Below are 22790 nucleotides of genomic sequence, written 5' to 3'. Positions count from 1 at the left end.
TAACACAGATGACCTTTGTGTGCAATAAAAGTGAGTTTAATCTCCAGGTCAAGGTTGAGGTGAACGGTAGGGCAATGTGGATTGGTTTCTGCTGGCTATGGCTGGATCACACCTAGCAAGCAGAGAAATCCAAGGTCTTTGCATTTCAGAGCAACCAAATGCTTATTTACCTAGAGTTTACTCACATCTGTTACACCTCTTCCAAGAACTGTGCTCTACTTGTAGACAGCTAACTCTTCAGCACATGTGGACTAATTCGTTTGAAGCTCAGTGTTTCAGAGTGAGAAGTGTGAGGTATGTATATTCTTCTCCTATAGATCATTGAATAGGTAAGCTAAATAAAATTTCTCCTCCAGCACATAGAATAAAGACTGTCAAGTATATTGCCTTGCTCTGAAAGGGGTGAAATCTAGAAGCTTTATTTCTTTGACAGCCAACCTGTCTTTGGAACATCGGAAGTTTATTCCTAAGTGGCTTATGCTTTTAGGAGGAACACAATTAAGAGAGCTCTGATATGTTTCGCTAGGCAAATACAAAGAAAACGGGTCCTTTTGAGCACTCCCTTGCTGTAAAAGGTATTTGATCAAAGAAGCTAAGTTACAAAATGTTTTGGGGGTTGTCTAGGTTACATAATAAAGACGTATAGATGAATTTAAATAAAAGATTGTCGCGTTTTATAGTAGTCACAAACAAAATCTGTCTTTTTAACTGGCTGGTGTTTCAGGAGTGCTATTTTACTAACACACTACATGCCCTGAATACTTTACACAGATAAGAGTGGTAGCAGTGGTGCGGTTGGAAGGAGGGGGGAAGGAGGGAGTTCTCTTTAAATCAGCCAGGGGAAAAAAGAGAAAAAAAAAAAAGTTTGAGACTAATGGAAAGAACCTCTACTCCTTTAATAGAGCCTGCAAAATATATTCTCCAGGACTGATCAGCTCTGAAGGCTCTAGAGGTTTGATGATTGGAATGGCAGGAAATCACGCTTTCAGGACATAACGAATTGACTGGGCCATCCATCATTTGTTAGCATGCGCTGAAACGCTGGGTTTGTGTGCAGAGGTCTGTGATTTAGTAAATACTTGGGAGATGAATAGAGCTTACACACAAGGGAAGATATTGCTGTCCTTCAGCAGCCTTAGACACAGATCCCTGCTGAGAAGGCCGTCTGACAGCAGCTCATCAGTAACTGGCCTGTCACAGTCAGTGATGCCCACCAGCCATCCCCAGTATATTAAATGCATTTTTAATATCTGCTTCAGTAGATTTAATGAAGAAAATTTAGTTTCCATACTCTGATCACTGCTTCCTCAAGTGTTTTAAAGCATTGAGTGAAGCACTTGCAAGAAGGGGACTGTGCTGATACCTGGAGGAGTTGATTGAAAATGAAACAGAATACAAACAGGACTGCTATTTTCCAAACAGTTTCCTTAAAGCAAAACAGAAATGTTTGGAAAAAACAATTATCTTCTTAAAAACAATTAACCCTCCTGTGGAGGGACCTTATGAAGCAGGATGTACAGCAGCAGAGATGCAGTACAGGAAAAGGTGTGTGCACAGTGGTTCTCTTTGGCTTGCCAAAAGGCATAATTGCATTTCCTACACTTTCAGATGTCAGTACTTGAATCAGATCATTGTTCTGTCTGGCTTTCAGAGTCCTGAGAGGAGGATGGCTGTGAATGGAAGGAACAGAATAGATCATGTTTTGATAACTAACATAGATTTTGGGTTGGTTTTGGCAATTTTGTGAGGGATCCAATTGGTAAAAAACATTGTAGTATTCCATGGAGGTATTTAAACTGATATAGGAAACAAATAATAAAACACAATGGAAAATAGAACCTATGCTATTTTTGTAACTTAGCAGGCTCATTGAGAGTTTGTCAATACTGATATCCTGCTAGTAAGGATTTTACAAAATTATTTTTTTAACTTTGCAGCAAATTATGAAATACATATGGACAGCAAAAGGTATCTGTATAGATAGATAAACTTCATAGTTGTTTGACTTTCCTGGGAACTTTCAGGGAAAGCTTCTGTTTACATAAAGGCAGATTTGTAAGTTTTCTAGCAAGATAGTGCTTATGATACTTAGTTCAAGACAGCAAGATAAACAACTTGATTTTGTTGCAAACATCTATTTGAAACAGTCACTTTGTGAGATTTTTTTTTCCCTCAGGAATCCATTCTGTGTTCAGAGAAGAGAAAGCAAGTGCCGAATGAGACCTATAAATTTGATTCTTGTATGTGTCAAAACAGTAATGTAGTAAATGCATATTATTATAAAAATTTAAGATATTCTAAACAAATTTTTATAACACATGGTAGTATTAAATAATACATTTTCTTGTTAGCATCTGTTTGATGTCATTGTTGGCAGGTCCTTTGATTTATTACTGCAACCATTTTGGTCCTGATATATGCCCCTAAACTTTTCACTTAAAAACATATGCTTCTATGAGAGTAGTTTTTAATTGTTTCTTAAGTTCCTGGTAAATATACCATGTCTATTTGCAATGCAAAAGTCTTAGAAGCTTGCATAATACTTGAAACTTAGTGAAATAATGGTAAGATTTGCTTTCTTTAAGAATTTGCCATACAATAACTAATTGTACTAAAATTATGTTCTAAGACAAGCGTGTTAGAGTGTCATTACCAAAAAAACCCAACAGCATTGGAAGAGGAGTGGAAAAAAACTCCTGCTTTCTTCAGATCCAGTGGTGGTTAAAAGCCTTGTTCATTTGTTTGACTAACTGGTACCATGTGAGGTGATTTAAAACTCCCATTGACATGCTAAGATTCGACGCTATAATGTTAGTTTTCAACTTATATTTCTTGGAGTCCTTGTCAAAAGAAGAATTCAAAGTAAATGAACTTCTTGTTAGCAGACTTAAAAGTTGCCAAAAAACAATCTGTGCCTGTTGTGGGAAAAGCATTTTCATTTGTAAACCCCTTAGGTTGAAAACTTCCATTTTGTAAGAAACTAAAGCATTTTTATCTGTCTTTTGGTTTGTTTTCTTTTTTTTTTTTTTTTTTTTTTTTTTAATTCTAGTGCCTATAATGTTTTGAATGTGGTAGTGATATGAATAGGATACAGTGTTCCTCCCACAGCATCCTCCAGGGTATCCAGTAGCCTGACTGGTAGTAACAGTCTCATTGCTTTATGCTGGAGAATTCTTCAACTTCAGCTTTATCATTCTCATCCAAATAGGCTATTTAAGCAAGTGTTGCTGTCCATCCAAATTGGCAAAATGGCTTCAGGTGAAGAGGACTTTATTGTTTTGATTTATGTTCTCTATTTGCATATCTGTATCTAGGCCTCCAAGGTCTTGGAAGCATTTGATAGCTTTGATTCTCAGATACCTCCAGAAGCTTCAACACTGAATAAAAGTGCCCTTAAGTTAGCACTTATTCTTCTTCCATGGAAAGCAGTATGCTGTCAATTATTTCTTGGAGCAAGACTCACATAATAGCAAAGGTAGTCTCTTGTGTAATGCAGCCTGTCTGAAACTGTTTTGAAGACAACAACTACTCACTTCTGTGCCTGAATTAATATAAAGGGTCTTTTGGAGTTCCTCATTGAAGTTCCTCCATTTTAGGTTGGACATTAGAAAGAATTTCTTTACTGAGAGAGTGATCAAGCATTGGAATGGGCTGCCCTAGGAAGTAGTGGATTCTCCATCCCTGGAGATATTTAAAAAGAGACTGGATGTGGCACTCAGTGCCATGGTCCGGGAACTGCAGCGGTAGTGGATCAAGGGTTGGACTTGATGATCTCTGAGGTCCCTTCCAACCCAGCCAATTCTATGATTCTATGATTGTATGATTCTATGGTTCTATTGTTATTTGAGAACCCAGACAGCAATAAGGACACCGTGTATCTCTGTTTCCATTTGCTGTTGCCTGGGAGATTACAGAACTTCTTATCAGGCCACTATTGGTAGCGGTAACATCCAGTTCTTTATTGCACTTCTGTGAAATGCAGATGGTGCAAAGTATGGTAAATATTACCTAGAGACCAGGTGTAGATTCCTACAGATGAAAAGGTTATTGAACATTAGCCATTTCCAGCATTAGTATAAAATGCTGGAAATGCATACATTGTTTATGCAGCTAGCTGTCCAGTTTTCAACACAGCTGAGCAATGTATCTTCCTAAACAAATACATTATCTTGGATACACAAAATAAAAAAAGATAAAAATAACTCATAAGGTAGATTTCTGGTTCTTACAGAGCTTAATAAGGATGATTTGTTTTGACTAGCTAGCAGGTAGTCCAATTGACCAAGCAAGTTCCAAGTGCAGTGTTTATTGACCTCATTGCAAAGAGCTATCTGATGCAGAAATACATTTTCCTTTATCCTATTACTAGAAACAGGAGAATTTAATTATTGACCAGAAAGAGAAGTTGCACTTCATTTTTTTAAATCCCATTTGTATTTTGTTCCTTGAGATCAGCTGTCTGAGAGAGAAAAAGAAAAATGGTTCTTTATGGAATAAATCCAGTGTTTGTGTCTAAATATTTTTCTAGCCATATCTATCTGTTTCATATTGTCCTCCAAGTGTGGAGGGGTTTTTTCCCAAGGAAATCCCATTGGCTACCCAAAAACTTTTACCTGAAAGCTTCCCACCTACACTTTTTGGTTTAATTCACTATTTAGACACAAACCATACCAGTGACAGGCAATCATTCTTATGCATTGTTATTTTTGCGGTTTTGAGGTTCCTGGATAGAGAATTTTGTCCATTTATCTGGACGTAGGTGTTTTCCATTCTAACATTTTAAATCTCAGTAATTTAAAAATATTACTCAAATGTTTCAGCTACTGTGTTGAAATCAATGTTTTTATGTAGACAGGTTTGGGATGATCAATGTGTGTAACATGATAATAGTTTGCTTTAGTTTATTTTACAGTTCTTAGCTCTCTAGTCTCTTTTATATAGGTCAAAACTTTGCATTAGTACATCAGGATGTTTGCTGAAGTAACCAGTTAAAATTATTAAAATCTGCAGTCAAAAGCAACGTGCTTAATTTACTGTGCTTCTGAATAGTAAATGCAAGTCAAATGGTATATAGACATAGAGCCATTTGTTACATTTTAGTATATGAAGCAATAGCTGTGTAAACCTTAACCTCGTAATTTTGCAAGTTCTACTTTATCATGCAGCTGTAAAAGATAATCAAAATAAATCGTGGAAAATGAAGAAATATTTTCTGGGGCTTTTTTTATGCTTTCAGAAGTGGCGCTTGATCCATGAAATTTTAGTAAGCATATTAAATAATACAATATGATGTGCAACATGTCAGGTCTGATAAATTATTTTGTATAGGACATTTATACAACATATGGTGAGCTGCTATGTGAACAGCTTAATGACTAAATTATGTTAATCTTTCTTGCCATATTTACTTTTCATTGAAAAAAACAGTGTTTTCAAGTTTTTATTTTACTTTTGTTATCACGGGGAAGATATAAGAGAGGTGTAGGTCATCTCCGAGAAGCCGTGACAGTGATCCAAGGTTCCTCAGCTGTGCAGTGTACATAACACAGATGTTGGGAGAGTCATCTGTCAGCTATGCCTCTCCTATGGAGTTAAAGTTCTAGGGGGAAAAGAATTCGACACAGTGCTGTCACTGTTACATTTTCACAATAGAAGAGCATGCAAATATTCAACCTCCTGCTTAGCAGTAGTGCCCTGTCTAATGTCTGTGCTGGTTAGAATAAAAAAAATAGTGGGTGCATCTAGGGCTCATAGATCTGACAAAGGTCATGCTATGCTGGGCATTTGAATTGGAAATTGTCTGGACTTAGATTTTATAAAGCTCCCACTGTTGTCGGGGAAAATTTCAGCAGGGTTTTGTCCCTTGAGAGGCCTCTTAGGCCCTTTTCTGTCCTATGAATGAATTTAGATGTGAGGGTTTCTCCTGCCTTAAAACTGTTAAGTTCATTTTGCATACATCCCCAGAGAGAAAAACTGGCAGATGCTTTTGTCTTGGAAGTGTTTAAAAGAAAACTGCAGAACAGGAACAAGGGAGAGAAGGGGCCCTGTGTGGAGTCCCAGAACATTTTGGAAATGGCCAATATGCAGTTTTCATCAGTACTAAGGCGGGGCGCAATATGGTGCCTGTAGCTCACTAGGGAATATGAATGTTGATTAAGCATACTCCCAGGCTTTGAAATCCTGAAAGCAGTGTCAGAATAATGGATGTTGAGCAAATGTCAAGCATTTGTTAATTTCTCTGTTATTTGGAGTTTATCTACCATGATCAATCAAATAAACTAGTGCTTCTCTGTTGTGGCATGTGTCATTGATATGGTGATTAGGTGGCTAGAGAGGCCTTCTGCTTTTTTTTTTTTTTTTTTCCCCCAAATCCAGGTAACAAATCACATATGAGCAGCCATAACTTTTTAAGTTAAAGATTTGTTTGCAGTTGGTTTAGTTGAAAGTGGTGCATTAACAAAATACTTCGGGGTACTGAGAAAAGAAGTATTTGTATAGCTACTGTGCTGAAAATTACATTGATGCCATTTTTGGCCTTCAAGCATTAATGTTGAGAGGGAAGAGAGGGAAGGAGAAATTATTTATAAATGAAAGTTGAAGAAATTTGTACTTATTCTTAAAAGAAGAAGGTTGAAAACAAGGGATATCCACCCCAAATTAAGATTAAGTTATGGTTTAGCCCCCTTCTTCCCTCTAAATCTTTTGATTTCTTTAAACTAGATCTTGAAATCCCTGTTTCTGATTGGAAAACATGTTCAGATGCCCTTTAGTTACAAGTGATGGGGATGTCTCTGTGACTTTTATAAAAGTGCAAGCTTTTTTGTAACAATATATCAAAGAAGTTGTTAGTTACTGACTAACATGCAGAAGTGTAAACAGTCCAGTCCAGATTATTTTTTTCTAATTCTGAATTTCTGCTGGTTTTTGATGTCCTAATCCTAATCTGGCTCTCTTAGACGTTAGATATCATGCAAAGACCTGGTATTTAAAAATGAACAATGAATTAAAAATAATCTGAAGAAGTCTTTTTGTCCTTTGCTACTTTACCATAATATATATATATACTTTAAAATGGTGAGGATAGGGTTGAAATGCTGCTTGTAAAATGTTAACACTCAAATTTCCCTGAATTCCAGTGAAGTTTAGTTATTCCCTTCCCATGGACTTTATTTTTACAAAGTCTGGCCCTTAAATGTTTAATGTAAAGACAACAATGTATAATTTCATTATGCTTTTGACAACTCCCAGAAATTTAGGAAGTGTCAGTGAGTCATCCCATATGACTTGATGCATGTCAAGGTCATCTTCAGTTTATTTTAACATAGAACAAATGTTTGATGTTGAAATAGTTTTCCTTCTTCCACATTTATTTACCAAGGGCTCCTGCCCCACTCTACCAGGACTGGTCACATTTTGGTGCTTAATGACTGTGATGCTATATGGTTAACCTATTGACAGGGATGCTGCAGGAAGCAAACTCATTGTATGGATTTTCAGAGCAGTGCAGAGAACATTGCTGGATAAGAAGATTAGAGATGTTTTAGGTTAGAATAATGTAATATTGTGATCACTTCTTATCAAATGTTCCCTTCATATTGTCTGCTAGTTGTAGGTAGGCAGCTTTTTAAAAGACAGTGCTGGAAGACCAATACTAAAAAAGAACAGCTGGGTTTCCTTCTCAGTGAGTTTCTGCCACCATCCCAGTGGGAAGTAAGTTGTGGAATTAAATTAGCCTAATTCTTCTGTAGCACAGTAAGCTATACCCCTGAGGCTGAAAGTAGACTTTGTAAATGTCTATATAGATGGTACAATAACATACAGATACCAGGCAGAGTATTGTGCTGTCAACTAGCTACACAGACAAGAATTATTCACTTTTGTTTTGTTTTCTAATTACAGGTAACGTAAAAATTATAGAATTTTAAGTGATAAACACTGTTTAGGCCTTAAGAGTAAAATTTCAAGGGCCTAGCCATAAATTGAGTAATTTCTTGCCTTAAATCTCTATTGTTCCCCAAAACTGAATTTACTTAAATCAACTCTTCTGTATCGTCCATGTTTGATAGAGCTAAGATTCTTTGAATTATGCCATGTATAGGAAACATGAATAAGATCATGACTCATTTAAAGAATTAACAGTTTTGTTTGGATTACTGGAAGCTTTTTTGACTTAAGATGTTCACTTTTTACCCTGGAGATAGCTATGCAACAGTGTGTGTTCTTGACATGTGATGCATGCAAATGCTAAATACAGTAGCAGCATGAGGCAAGTGTCATTAACAGTAATTTATGTAATGAAAGCCACCTGGCTGTCTTCGTAATTAATTGCTTGTAAATAATAAATTTAAATATAATTTATAGTTTTCTAAATTTGATTATATTTTTTTAGGAGCAAATTGTTTAAGGGTGTTTGGGGACTTAGTTTTAAATTGGCACAGATACGCTTTTTACATACAAGCTAATTTTTTCAATGCAAAATGAACAGTCTAATTAGCATCAAATTGCCTTTCACTCAAAAATAGTTTTCCAAAAATAAATTTAAACATGAAGTTTATACAAGAGAATATAAGTTTGAAAAAAAAAAAAAAAAGTATAAAGTTGAATAATTTTCCCCTTTCTCCACAATCAGGAAATTTAGGATTGAAGTCTGAAGAACTTCTCTTCACAAGCTATTCTGCCATCTGGTTCTTGTCTTGAGGCAAAGAGGAGGTAGCATAATAGTTATCCAAACAGAGTGTGTAAGATGAACACAAAATTATTATCAAATATTTCTTTCCAGTAATAAACTACTAAGTGAATCTTTTTCAGTCTACAGACCTTGGCCCTATCAAAGGCACATACAAAAGGTGAGGGGTGAGTCTGGTTTAAATTGTAGTTTCTTTGCCTTAACTGCTTGTTGAGGTGTTGTTGCAGCCTAGGAGGATCTGTCTTTGTACAGTCATCAACAGATAACTGCAATTTCTGTGTATTTTTGTCTAATAACTCAGCATTTAGATTGTAGTATTAAGAGATAAGAGTTCCAACTTGCCAACATGTTTTCTGTATAATTTTAACCGTAAATTGTTAAATTTATGGTGAAGTTCTGGTACTAGTAAGACAAAAAGATTTGATAGTTATTGAAGCCTCACATCAGAGTTTTACTTTAATGTTTTAGCACTTAATTATATTGCACCTGAAAATAATTTTCACCTTGAAAATGGAACCTTACAAAAATATTTTATGTTTTAATGAAAGAGACTTTATTAATGAAAGTATATTTACCACAAAGGTCTCCACATGGGTTTGGCATTTCAGTGGATTTCAAATATTCATGCCATGAAGTATGTGCTGTTTAAAAAAAGAAAGAAAACATTTCTAAACCCTGTCTCAGGGTTATTACCTATTTTGTGTTCTTACTTACCAAGATAATAAGACAAAAAAAGTATTTTCTTTTTGTTTGGAAATACCACTCTTATGTTCCTGTATTTTCAGAGTTCCATTTTTAACCATAGTATCTTCCAATCCTTATCCACTGTTAAAGCCTAATGTTGTTCTTGGCATCACAGAGATATATATGTGAATGAAAATTGCATCTTTTTCTGACTTCTTTTCTAATTTTGGGGTCTTGATCAGAAATACTTTGTAATAATTTAAATATGTTATCTGCTGAATTGGACTTGTATTAGCGTTGTTAAAAGTTAGGTTTTTGTGCTGTTGGTGAAAGAAGCTGGAATGTATCTGTGTGAAGAGCTAGCATTATTTTGTGATCATTGTCTGCATTGATAATTTATATTTCCCTCTGCCTTTTATTTTTTCTTGTCTGATACATATTGTTCATAGTCTGCAGTTGTTTTAAAATACATAAGCCATTACAATGGACACCAAAAATGAGGTATCTACAGGAAGAATTTGTGCCCTGTTCTTAAAGGGACTTCTAAGTCTTTCTAAATGAAAAATCATTCAAACAGTATCTAATACTGGCAATTTTCCTCTGTCTGCTGCTAGAACTTATTGGCCAACTAGGTCAGACATTATTAAAGTTCAAGTGGCCCAGTGGGAAAAGTAATGGCCTTATGCTACTATGAATTTTAAATGCTGCCATTTCTATGTATTGCACCATCATCTGTTCTTGCACATCACTAAATTGTATAGAAGTTGTGGGACCAACCAGTGTCAAGGTCATAGAAGTGATGACTCTTCTCAAGTAGCCTTCTTGAAGCTTTGTCATACAGATATTCTCATAACCCTGGCACTAGGCAGCAAAGTTGTATGCACGTGCCTGCATTTAACCTTTCTATTATCATCAGATGCTGTAAGCCTGCAATGCAGGATGTCTTTTTCCTTGGAATCTTTATTTTTTGCTTTTATTTTTAATCCTACCAGACATATGAGATTCTCTGTAATGCAAAGAGATTTTTTAGTAAGTGATTTGTATTGCAACTTTTTGAGTTGAACTGTTGTACAGCTTATTGATCTGGATATTGAAGAATTTCAAAATTGTTTAATTCTATAGTTCTCCAGATTAGTTTGAATTCTGTCTTGATTTTGTCATGCTACTAAGTCTGAAAGAAGCATATCAGCAGGTACTTCTTGTCATAGATGTATATCAATTAAATTTTTTAAGAGTATTACTATATTTGTAATGGGAGTATTTCTCCAGCAGCACTGTATTAGCTTTACATTTCCCAAAGTAGTTGCTGCTGATATTGCTTCCTTGTATGGAAGGCACCTTAACCAGAGATAATAAAACTGGTGCTATATTTCAGACTTGAATTGGTGTAGCTAGAAATCTGTAACATTGGAAGATGACCACTTTTATAGAAGTTACTGTGTTTTACACTAGAGATTTGCTGCTTTTATGTCTCCATGGTTAGTTACTCCAGTTCAAATCTGTAAATTCATTTAAACACATGTTGACAAAAGACATACATATACATATATAGAGAGAGAGACCCATGTATTGATTTAGCTTACATTGGTAATTCACTGATGTACGATAAATCGATGTTAGATTTGTAAATGATGAAGTAGAAATGTATACAGAAGCAATAATCTGCTTTTTGACAATTTTCCTTCAGAGAAGTGACCACAAGCCTATTAAAACTTTAGGAAATATTTTAATATTTAAAAGCTGCAGTGAAGACAGGTTAAAGCTGCAACTATTCCAGAGGTCAGTGAGTCTTCCTCTCTCATTCCATGTTCTTCCGTGTTTGAATGCATATAAGCCTAGTGGGTCTCAAGCTTTGATAGGCCTCCTGGATCCTTAGACTTCAGCCTCCTCAGCCCTTCAGATCTTCAGCCCTTCAAACTGCTAAGATTGCTTTTTTCCTGTTGGGACAATCCTAATCCATCAAAGAAGTTCTGAGAATGCACTGGTTATCACCTCATTTTAGATGGGAAGATCATCATCTGACTGCCTTTAATTGATTTACAGGTATAACTGTGGTGCTTTTTGACCTACATCCCTCACAGGCAAGAAGCCACAGAGGCTTTTTGCATCCAAGGATGTGTTACACATTTGAACTGATGCTTCTAGGTGTATTTGAAATCCATTATTGACAGAATTTTTAGAAATAAGAGCTGACTGGTTAGAAACACTGCTTTCTTTAGGAGTCCCAGTCCCAAACCATTTGCAGTATAGAAGATGAGAATTAAAAGCCTGTTTGAATTTCTTTCATGTCATTGCTAAAGTAACAGGAAAAATGTATTTTAGCTACATGTTCTGGAATTTCAGGATAGCTATAAGGAGGATTTGCCGTCCACCCACAGTGATTTAAACTAGTCAAATATGTGTGTATGTATATGTGTGTGTGTATATATATATATATACATATACATATCTATATATCTTTTCTCTCATAGATTCTTAATGTAGCATGGCAGCACCATGTAATTGCAGCCCTAAGTTGTATGTATAACTTTTATTTTAAAGCTCTATACTGCATTAGTTAAAAATATTTAAAACATTATATACATGGAAAGGAGAAGTTCTTTTCCAGTTATTATAATTCAGAGACGCTGTCTGCTTCAGAAGGGATATGACTAGCACTACATACTGATGCTGAAAACTGTGGAAGGAAAGAAAGATTTTTTTTCTACTACCTGAATTCCTACCATAGCTAAGTGCAGTGTTCTATGCATTTCCAAGAGAAGGATTGACACTGCTCTTTGGGTGAAACTCAACCCCTATCCCCAAACTCAGTTTTTTAACCAATATATTTGTTATCCTAACAAAGGAAATGTTCCATTTTATGAAAGGAAAGCAATGTTCTTTACATATTGAATTCGGATTTTGTTTGGTTTTGGTTTTGCTTTTTTTTAAGGCTACTGTATATGTACATATTGTATATATACAAATATATGTATATATTCATGCCATGATAAACTTTTCTTTCTACCTACTTGTCTCCACCTGTGTGAATAATTACTGGATTAAACGCTGTAGTTATTTACTCCGGATTTTTTTTAGTTGTACAAAACTCTCTAGAAACTCATCCTTTTTTCCATTTAAAATATTTGCAAAGTAAAGCTGAATTTGTAGTCTTTCTATATTAGGCAAAAACTGTGGAGTTAAAGATGAGGGCAATGAAACTGGTTTTAAAATGAATTGATGAAACAAGCAGAAGCTTGATTATGTACTTAAAATTTTATGTTTTCAGTAATCTAAGAAAATAAAGTAGGAGAGTGTAAATTTTATCTGTAAATAATATAATATTTGCAGAAGTTGCCACGTTTCAGTTTTCACCTCATGAGGCCATAGTAAGTAGGATATATTAAGTTGGACAGAACCCCAAATATTGGCTAGGTGTGCAAGCCTTCTTTGAGGAGATGATCTGATCCAATTAAATCGTATTTATCTTAAAAAGCTGTTTCTTGGCACTGGTTGTCAAGCACTGATTTGCAGCAGCATACTATCTGTTAATAGTTTATATATGAATATTCATCACAAAGCAGAACATTTCTGAAATGCTCTATATAGGGATGATAACATTCCTCCTCTACCAAATTCTGAGATTTATTAGAGAGTAGTCTAAATTTTATACTTACATATGAAATGACCAAAAGGCATATTCGTTTTCCAGTGCCAGACTTGAAGCTGTTTTATTAGCTTGACTAATCTCTTAAACTCCTAGAGATTCTCTTATTCTGGGTGACCTGGGCATCCCTTTATAAATGTGAATGGACTTTGGTATCTGTTGTACTTTTTAATGATAAAATTCTTAATATATCTTTTAGAACCAAGAAATTATATTTTATTTTTAAATATAAGAGTTATTTTCTTTTTTATAAATTGGCATTTTGTAGCAGAAGTTAGATTTCGCGTTTTTCTGCCAGTTAATGTTTTGACAAGAGCACAGAGATCATTGGGCAGTCAGATGGAAGTATACCACCAGCATCAACACAGAGTAACACAAGGTAAATTGGTTCATTGTGGATGCTGATGTACAAGAAAAAGAGGATATTTGTAAAGTGAGGCTGGGAGTTAGGTGCATTACCATCTGGAACTGCAGAAGAAAATGTTTCCATCAAAGTTGAATGACACTTTTTAAAGTTTGATTTTTTTCTTGGAAAATAGATTTATTTCTACAACATGGATAACAAGTTAATTTTGTAATTATTTAAACTAGGTAGTACTCAGAATTAGGAGCTTGGACGTTTTTGTTTGTGTGTTTTAGAAAATTGGGAAATCTGTTCCTTGGCTCTACAGTTGATTCTCAATGGAAGAGCTTGCTAAGTGTGAGTGTGTGTGTCACTGGCCATCCAGTAAGCCATGAGGCTTACTATAGATTTGTTCTGTAGGAGGCAGTAATGCAGCAGTGAAATGTTATTTTGAAAGAAGATATTTTCAGTGTTATGTTTGTTTTCCTGGGAATCTCAGCCATAATTGTCTGCTCATGTGTTGCTTTGAAATCTGTGTAGATGGATGGAACCCTAGGAATTTGGCTGCTCTTTAGAAGTTATGATAACTTACAAGGCAGTATCCTTGCTGTAAGTAACAGCAGATGTGATTGTGCTCTCTTGCAATGCAAATACATGTTCATGACTTCTGTCCCCTCTCCAAGTACACAGTGCTGTCTTTTTCAGCATTTTCTGAAACCATGATGTTTCAGTTTTCTGTCAGTGGCATCTTGCAGTAGATGTGGTCCAGCCATGCTTTGAGGAGCTATTTCATTTCACCAGGAAATTGTTGCAAGGAAATGCTGAGTGGCAGATAAGTGGTCATAGTGTTTAAGAGAGAACTAGGTTAACCAAAAGAAACCTGGAGTCAGCCATGTGAAGATATAAATCCACTTTTCCTGGGGAAGGAGAAAGATCTGGTAGTAAGGCTTAAAATTCTTTGAATGATACTACTGAAATATTTCTCTTCATCACAGTCATAATGTTTTAATTGCAATTCAGTGTCTATCCAACTTGTTCGGTTACTGGACTTAATTTCTTAGTGTTCATGGTAAGCCCTAGATGATCTCATCAGTTATAAGCATAGGAGTGTTTGACTAAAGTAGAGGAGCAAAATCCAAAGACACTAAAGGAACATAGACAAGGGTCAGAAGTGTGAAGAGAGGGATAATGATCTTAATTATTTTTGGTATGTCAGTATGTGTAACAGGATAAAGTACAATAAGTAGACTAATTATGCTGGGAGTAGCCTGAAAATACAAAAATTAGTATGTCAGTGGGAGAGAACTCAAACCAGAAATCCAGTTAAAAGCTGTCCTGTTTTGTTTTAGTTTTTCACACATCTTTTCTCTAAATTCACTTCTACCTTTACAACCATGTAAATCTGCCAGATAATAATAGTTACATAGACAGCCATTAGGGGCCCATATGTATCCAGCTTATTTATAGCCTGCAGGGTTTTTTTTTAATAAATCAACTTGAAATACCTCAGCTTTGCATATGCATATAGCCTGTATAAGTATATGATCTTAATTTTATTCCTTTGTTCACATTCTAATGATTTCATGTGCATGTTGAAAGTTGCCATAAGTGGATGATGCACCTTTTGGGGGAGCATTGTGGTACATCTCTCCTGGCCTCTGTGTCAACTGATACATATTTAACAATATTTAAATTCTGGACTATGTTGAAATTAATGTTTCTGTAATCCATTAATTTAGTAAATCTATATATTTATATTTAGATATATTACTGTTTATCTTTCTATCATTTTTTCTAGAGTCTTAACATTTAGTCAGTGAGTACTCAGGGTGAACATTCTCATGTAAATCGCTGGAGTTCAAAGCTCAGTTTACTGGTGTCACACAGATGTTGTGCTGGGCAGACAAGTCCAGAAAACAACATTATGGCAAAGATGCTGGAAGCACAGTTTTGGATAAGACAAACTAGTAAGCTCTTTACACAGCACTGCATTGATCTATCTGCTTTGTTTATGATGCTTCAACTGGTTGGTCTAGAGGTAACATTTTATATTAGGGTGCTGTTTAAACCCAAATAAAGTATTTAGTTCCAAATAAAGTATTTAGTTATTTCATGCCTTTGGAAACGGAGTAAAACCTCCTTATCTTAAGTTAAATTAGTATTGGTGAGGTGTGCAAATTGCAAGGAGAGGGGCCATTTAAGTATAGAGAGAACGTTTACATTTAATGTACGTATGATGTGATACAGCTGCTAAGTTCACACACAGGAAATCTGGCAGAAGAGCAAGACTTTAGACATAGTTGAATCTTTGAACTGCCTATGCTATGCCTTAGTAGGTAAGTTCATGGAAGGAAAAATGTTAATTATTCATAATGCTTTGCCGTACCATAAAACTCAATTTATTGAGACTATAATTTGTTCAAGTTGCATGTAGTAGGAAAATATATCAGGGGTAATTAATTGTATTCAGGGTGTGATGAGGTAGATATATCCACTGAGGACAATTGAAAACAGTAGCAGTGTGGTATTGATTGCCTTTCAGAGGGAAAAAAAAATCTTGTCCCATTTCTAAATGTTAACAATTCAGAGAGAAAAATTCCCACATGGGAAGAATGCTTTCCAGGTTGCTTCATTGCCAGGTGTTTGACATTGACTGGAGCTTTAGATGAATGAAGCTTATGGCAGCTTTTGGAAATGACTGACTCCAGGGAATCTTGGCTTCCTGCTGTGAAAGTTTCTATTTTCAAAGCACATCAGTTTCAGTGGGAATGTTCCAGTGGTCCCATATGCTACTTCTGACAGAGAGGGAAGTTTTTAACCTGAATATGAGACAGCTACTGAAGAGGTTCCCTTGCTGCTAACAAAATTAATTTCAATATGTTGCCAATGAACAAGCGGCATGTTCCCAACTGCTGATGGAATTTAACTCGCATCAATTATTAATGGAAATTTTGCTTTGTTTTCCTCTATGCCTGTTCCCTTTTAACTCAGCTACCTGCTCCTGATAGGACTTAGTAGGTTCTGAAGCCAAAAAAGGAATCTCCCAAACAATATGTTCTTTTGCTTTGAAACTCTTGCTATATTTTGCTCCCCTCCCTCGTACACTCTCTCCTTGACCTAGCAGCAGGATGCCTTTGTCTGAGGTGTTCATCTGGAACAACTTTTCCACACTTGTTTTCATGTTCTGTTAGATTACAGGGCAGCAGGCCTACCTTTGAAGCTCCCTTCTCTTTTGTTTCTTTGCAGTGCACTCCAGTAATTAACTTTGTCCTTCTTTTATTTGTTCCAGTCAATCGCAGTCCACTCTGCTGAGCATCTTCTCCCAGGAGTACCAGGTTAGAAGTTTTCTCCTTTGTGAGGGTTGACAGGTGCCTAATTGAATGATGAATGTCCCTTTATTTCTTTGTAATTGAACTGCCAGCTTTCTGATTGGTTTGGAGGATGTTCCTTTTCCACATCAAGCACCGCCTGAGTCTCAGTGGATGGCTGCCAAGCCTACCCATCCATCTGTCTAATAACATCTAGCCTTTGCTTATTTGGTGGACCTGTAATAAATTATGCTAAACCATTATTATTCTGACAATAATAATTTCCCTGTGTTGCGTGGTTCCATGTGCTAAATGTTTGCTGACTTGCACTGTCAGTGCTGCTTTCCATTGCTGACAGAGATGATGATAAATGACCATTGCCGGAGTGGCAGAAGGCAAGAGAGGCAGAAAATGGAGTCATTTATCATGAGATGACAGGTGTCAGTCAAGTGGCAAGTCTCTATGGAATCACTTTTTGTAGTTTTTCAAATACGTTGTTTTTAAGCAATGTTCTTCCTGGTTAAAATTGCCAATTGAATTGTAAAACTAGAGTGCACCAGACTTAGATGGAATTGAATTGAGGGGAAATTAATACAAAGGTTGAAGGAGAGAACAAGTTTTTCTTTGCCCTCTGCAGCCTTCAGTAAACTTATTTAGATTCAATTATTGTGACCTTATTGGCTTTTACATACATGGTACACTGCAGTACCGTCTGAAGACGTTCAGTTCAATAGGTAGATTGAATGTCATTTCTGTCCAGAATCTAAAAACATAGTTCAGTTTATATATCAAGTATAGCCAAGGAACATGTGTTTGGGCAGTCATGATTTCTGTTTTGATCTATGACACATTTGTAAGACTCTCTGTTTTTTTCATTTTTTTTCTAGAAACAAATCAAAAGGACACATGCCAAGCATCACACTGCTGAAGCTATTGAAACTTACTACCAAAGGTATGACCTCCCCACCCTGGTTAAGAGTGTCATCATAACTACTAATTGTGGTGGCAGTAATGAGTAAATTATAAAGCTATAAAATATAAATATGCATTCACAATTCGGAATGAGGAATATAGAACCGTCCACCTAAAAATGTTATTTCATGAAAATGGAGAAAATGTTCAGCTTTTGGTCAGTCTTGTTAAGAAAGGCTTTACTTCCTTGGCTCTAAGTCACCATAAGCAAATGTTTTACAGTGCATGTTATAGCATTTATTATATATTGCCTGTTGTTTCTAATTACAGGTTTTCTGTGTCAAGACTAATATTGATGATAACTTCTTGAAAGCAAGGGAGCTTGTTCTGCTACAGTTGCTTCTACTTTTAAAACATTTGTATTACATTAAAAAGTTACATATTAAACTCAAGTATTACCAGTTAAAGCACTAATTTTTAAGATCACTCCCTTTTATCAACAGAAGTGTCAGAAATAGCTGTTAAGGGAGGATGAAAACCTCTGTGTCATTTTGCAGTATTTTACAATTGTTTGTGTCTAAAGCTAATAAATTGTGTTTGCTACACCTTATAGTTTGTCTGTTACTACTATAGCCTTTATTAAAAATATTGCAATGACATAATTGGGGCATACTGATAACTGGTAAAGATACCCAATTAAAATGTTATTCTGTAGACTGACATATCTGAGGAACCAGCATGGCAAGTGAGTTCATACTTGTGACTGTACATGTCTGATGTTTATGCTTAATGTTAATCTTTATGAATCGGGAAAATAAACAAAAAGCCTTAATTTGTAAACAATTAACTGTGCTACTGCAGAGTCATATATTTAAAACCTAAGCACAGCCTGGTTATATCAGACGCTGGTTTAGAATATCTAGTGTGAATTGTTCTGTTTTGAGGGTTTGCCTTTCTTTTTTTAGCAATTGTATCTTTCTTTAAAAATTTGTACTGTATCACATTGCACAAATTTTCCTAGTGTTTATTCTTGTTTAGGAAAAATATCAGCTTAAGATTTTATTGTACTAACAACTGTGTTAATACAACACTATTTTTAATTACTTTTTTAGTTATCATAGTGTCAGTGAAGTTAATTTTAATTGCTGTGTAAATAATCCTTTTCTTAGAAGACATGCAAATAATTTAAATCACTTCAATGATGATTTTGTTGCAACAACTTAAACTTGAAACATGGGAGCAAATTTTGCTTTATGCAAAGCAGCAGTTGTATTGGTGTCAGTAAGGTTATAGGTGTGATTAAGTTTGGCTCACATCAGGTAGGAGGATTTGGTCTCCTGTCCCCTTCTGTACTGTCTGAAGTATGATAGCAGTACATAACTAATGCATTATGTATGAAGCTATATGGCGGTGGTAGGGAAAATCATTCTTTATGCTATGTCTGGGTATTTCATATTGCAAATGTATTAACATGGCTGAATAAAATGCACATGTTTTAAAATCAAAGGTGTTCTGGTTAATAGTGAGAAAACTAATCTCAATCCTGTTTTAGTAGATTTACTGTATAGTATGTGTCGTAAGCTACAGAGGCAGACTACTTGAGTCAGAAGCCAGCTTGAAATGCTTCAAGCATAAACATGACAAACATGTCTTACCCTCTAGTCTTTTGTAGCGTTCATCTTACCACTGTAAACCCCAGTCTGCTTGGTATGGTCCTTCCTGTTCCCACCCACATAGAAGCAAATAATTGTGCTGCTATTGCTATTGGTCAGAAACTACCCATTTTTGAAGGCAGTAATTTCCGGATCATCCCTGTATGGAGCAAGTAGAAGTACAGTTGACATGAGTAGCTTCTGCAGCTCTACTGAGACTTACTAGTCTTAAATTTAGGCAAACATGAAGGCAAATTACAAGAAGCAGCAGCAAGCTTTTCAGAGCAGTATTGCCATCAACATGTGAGATCTGTTAGTCCATAATGGAATTGCCAAAAGCATTAGAAATACCTGACATAAAATTACTCCATTGTCAGCTGTAGCTTTTCTGTTCGATCAACCAGATGCATGTTTTAGAACATTAATCTCAAGTAAATCTTCCTGATTAAGTATTTTCTTTGTGATCTCTCTTTTTTTTTTTCTTCTGTTATAAATTTTCAATGTTTAACTACACACAAGGCATCTTGTTACGTGGTTTGTTTCTTGTGTGTGTGTGTAGCATCAAAATAGGTTACAGCAGAAAGCTGTCACCATTTCTTTTATGCATTAAGGCCCAGAATAACTTGCAAAGGAAAAACCCTCTAATCCTCTGTGAAGAGGTTTATGTAAAGGTGTTACACCCATTCCACAGAAAGGTAAAATGATAAAGAATTTTAATGTCTGTAACTAATGAGCAGAAGAGTGGCTTCTGATGGATAGATAATGATAGAGCTGGAAAGGCTGTGGCCTTCTAATGATGTCAGTAATGATGTGCTAAACGAATACAGATAGGATAAATGAGCAGGTTCAAATGTTGGTAACTATTGTTCTTTTCCACATGGCTGCAAAGCACAAAGTGGCTTCCAATAGTATATCTTCTTTTCATCAACTCCTGAGAAGAAGTTTTAAGAATTATTGAAATGTAAACATCAAACAGTGAAAGAAATGGAGGCGAGAATAGCCATACTGTGTGATGGGATGGTCAGAAAGGTCATTGTATATCCATGTTGGTCTAATACCCTTAATCTGAAATCTTAAATTCTGTCACCATTTATTGAATCCTAAAGATTTCTTTTTGTTTGTTTTCTCTATAGAATATTAATTTGATTGTTAGACTGTGATTTCACTAAAGTAATCCTTAAACAACTACCCAATTGTTAAAGTCTGAATTAAATTTGAGAATTTATCTTTTTGTGCATAGTAATAATTTGAATAAGATTTACAGTAGGCCCTCGTAGTTGAAGGTCATGTGGAACCCAAAATCTTTATTGTGAATAATAGAGGTTTATTTGTCTGTGATGCATCTTTAAGTAATATAGATATAATTTATTGTCATGTCATTAAGCAAGTTTTTTTAAAAATTCATGATTTATTGTGTTGGTTTTTTTTCCAGTGACTTGGTTAAGATAAACATACCAAGCAGATGAATAGAAGACAAACTCAGAGAGTTAGTGATTGTTTAAAATACTTTTATCCTAAAAGATTCCCCATTAACTACTGCGTTCCCCAGTACTTTTCCCCAAATAAGAGAGATTCACAAGGGATACTGACAAGTATAAACTGGCCTTTTCTTTCCACTGCAGAATTACCTATCTTTGTCTTGTCTAGGTACCTGAATGGGGTGATGAAAAATGCAGCTGCCCCTGTATTACTGGAGCTGGCCAATGAGGTAATAATCTTTACTTTTTTCTTTTAGTCTTCCAATGTAAAACCTAAGGGGCATATCTATAGTGACTTTAGTGAGAAATGTAATTAACCTAAAAAAATGGTTTCAAGGCACATTAGACATTTAAAATGGTTCCCCAGTCTGTTAGTACTTACAATAATTAGACAAAAAGCCCCATTTATTAATAAATCAGTTAATGTAATTAGTCTCTTAACTTCAAGGCAAATGTGTATGAAACTCTCAATTTCAATTCTGCTGGAAATTTTAGACAGACCTTTAGGTCTTTAGACCTTTGATGCACAAACTTAGTAAAAAATCCCACACTGATTACATGGGTTGAATCAGATTTACTTGTATTTGATTCCTTGTTTTTGATAACAAACCCCATCTAAGATATTTTTTAATTGCAGGAAGAGTTAAACCAGTTCATTTTCTTGACTCCATTTATTTCTGCTCATACAGATTAGAGGATGGCTAATGAAAACTGCTTAATATAAAGCAATTAAGCAGAATAAATTTCTCAGTGTAGCCATTTCCTAGAAAATCTGGTGTATGAAAAGTTCAGTATGGTTGCCATTAAAGTCTTGACAAATTTATTAGTGCTGTTTATTAACTAGAATATGAATTTGCCTTGGGATGCAAGGTGTTACTTTCTTTAAAAACTGTTATCTAAAGCACTAAGTTAAAGAAGATGTAGAAAGTTTGAAAGAGTGGCAGTGAGCCTCCTAGAAAAAAATTATGAAATAGCTACCCTTTAAACTCTAATAATAATACAATAGCTGATACTCCTTGGAGCTGTTTGTGCAACTCTCAAAGGGCTAGAATGAAATGTGTGCTGGTTTGTGTTGCATTTTAATAGAAGATGTGATAAGAAGGCAGAAGATGAGTGTTTGCATTAAAAATGATATGGCACTCTGAACATTAAGTGTTGCAATAGCAGAAGTTCTACATGTTACCTTAGTAAGAAAGAATGGTTTCTCTCTCATGTACACTGCTGCATCCCCCAAATGAGCGATTACCTATCAATTACTGGAAGGTTTTAATGATCTGTGAAGTGTCTACATACCCTGATCATACAGTTAGCATAGAATAAAGGATTTATTTCTTATTAGTGGTAATGTGTAGCTTCTTACCATTTCTGGAAAGCGCAAATCTTAAAGTACTGACACCACAGTGTACTTTACATAAATAAGTGCAGTCTTATTAAGAATTTAAGTAAAAAACAGGATTCATGATATATTGCACCCATATTATACAGGAACTGTCATAAAAATATTTCAAGCACAAAGTAATATATCTGTTACTGGTTCTTTGTATATTTTTTTCCATTGATTTAGAGATGATGCATATAATTTCTGACTCTAGTAAGCATATCTTTGTTTATATGATACTAATGCATTTTTGCAATTCAGATCAAAGATATCTGCAGTTCAGAAATAAATAAAAATTAAATCTATGGGAGAGGGAAGATATACAAAGAACTTGTCTGCTTCTGATTTCATAGTAGCAGGCATATAAGAAAGGCAATGCATTTTGTGACTGCTGCCTAATGCATTAGGGAAATGTGGCAATAACCAGCACCAGATTACTGCTTCCAAACAATCAAGCTGCCATTTTTATATGGTACTTAATATTTAAATGACATACTCTTGCATCTGCTGACAATTGATGCAATGGTAATACTTTATGAGTCAATATATATTTAATCAGTGGAAACTGTAAAAATTGATGAGAAATATATAACATAGGTGCATTACAGTGCGTAGCAGCTCTTTTAAATAGGAAAAGCTCCATATTATTATCTTTTGGGTTTGGAATTTTTTTGGAGGTTTGGGAAACTACTTTTAATTTGTT

General features: G+C 35.2%; 1 protein-coding gene across 4 annotated transcripts in view; it reads left to right on the top strand.

The window, feature by feature from the left end:
* C5AH15orf41 (chromosome 5A C15orf41 homolog) overlaps positions 1 to 22790 on the top strand; it is a 123084-nt gene that overhangs the window by 8539 nt on the left and 91755 nt on the right. For 3 of the 4 annotated variants that reach the window (XM_008495249.2, XM_030452564.1, XM_030452563.1), the window contains exons 2-4: positions 16649 to 16694; positions 17555 to 17619; positions 20879 to 20939. In XM_008495249.2, the coding sequence (XP_008493471.1) occupies positions 16649 to 16694; positions 17555 to 17619; positions 20879 to 20939 (172 nt within the window). Of the gene's footprint in view, positions 1 to 11420; positions 11452 to 16648; positions 16695 to 17554; positions 17620 to 20878; positions 20940 to 22790 lie in introns of those variants that run through there. The other variant, XM_030452565.1, reaches the window with a different exon arrangement.

This window comes from Calypte anna, chromosome 5A (genome assembly GCF_003957555.1).
Source record: "Calypte anna isolate BGI_N300 chromosome 5A, bCalAnn1_v1.p, whole genome shotgun sequence".
Taxonomy (NCBI): domain Eukaryota; kingdom Metazoa; phylum Chordata; class Aves; order Apodiformes; family Trochilidae; genus Calypte; species Calypte anna.
This window is presented reverse-complemented; position numbering and strand designations above follow the sequence as displayed.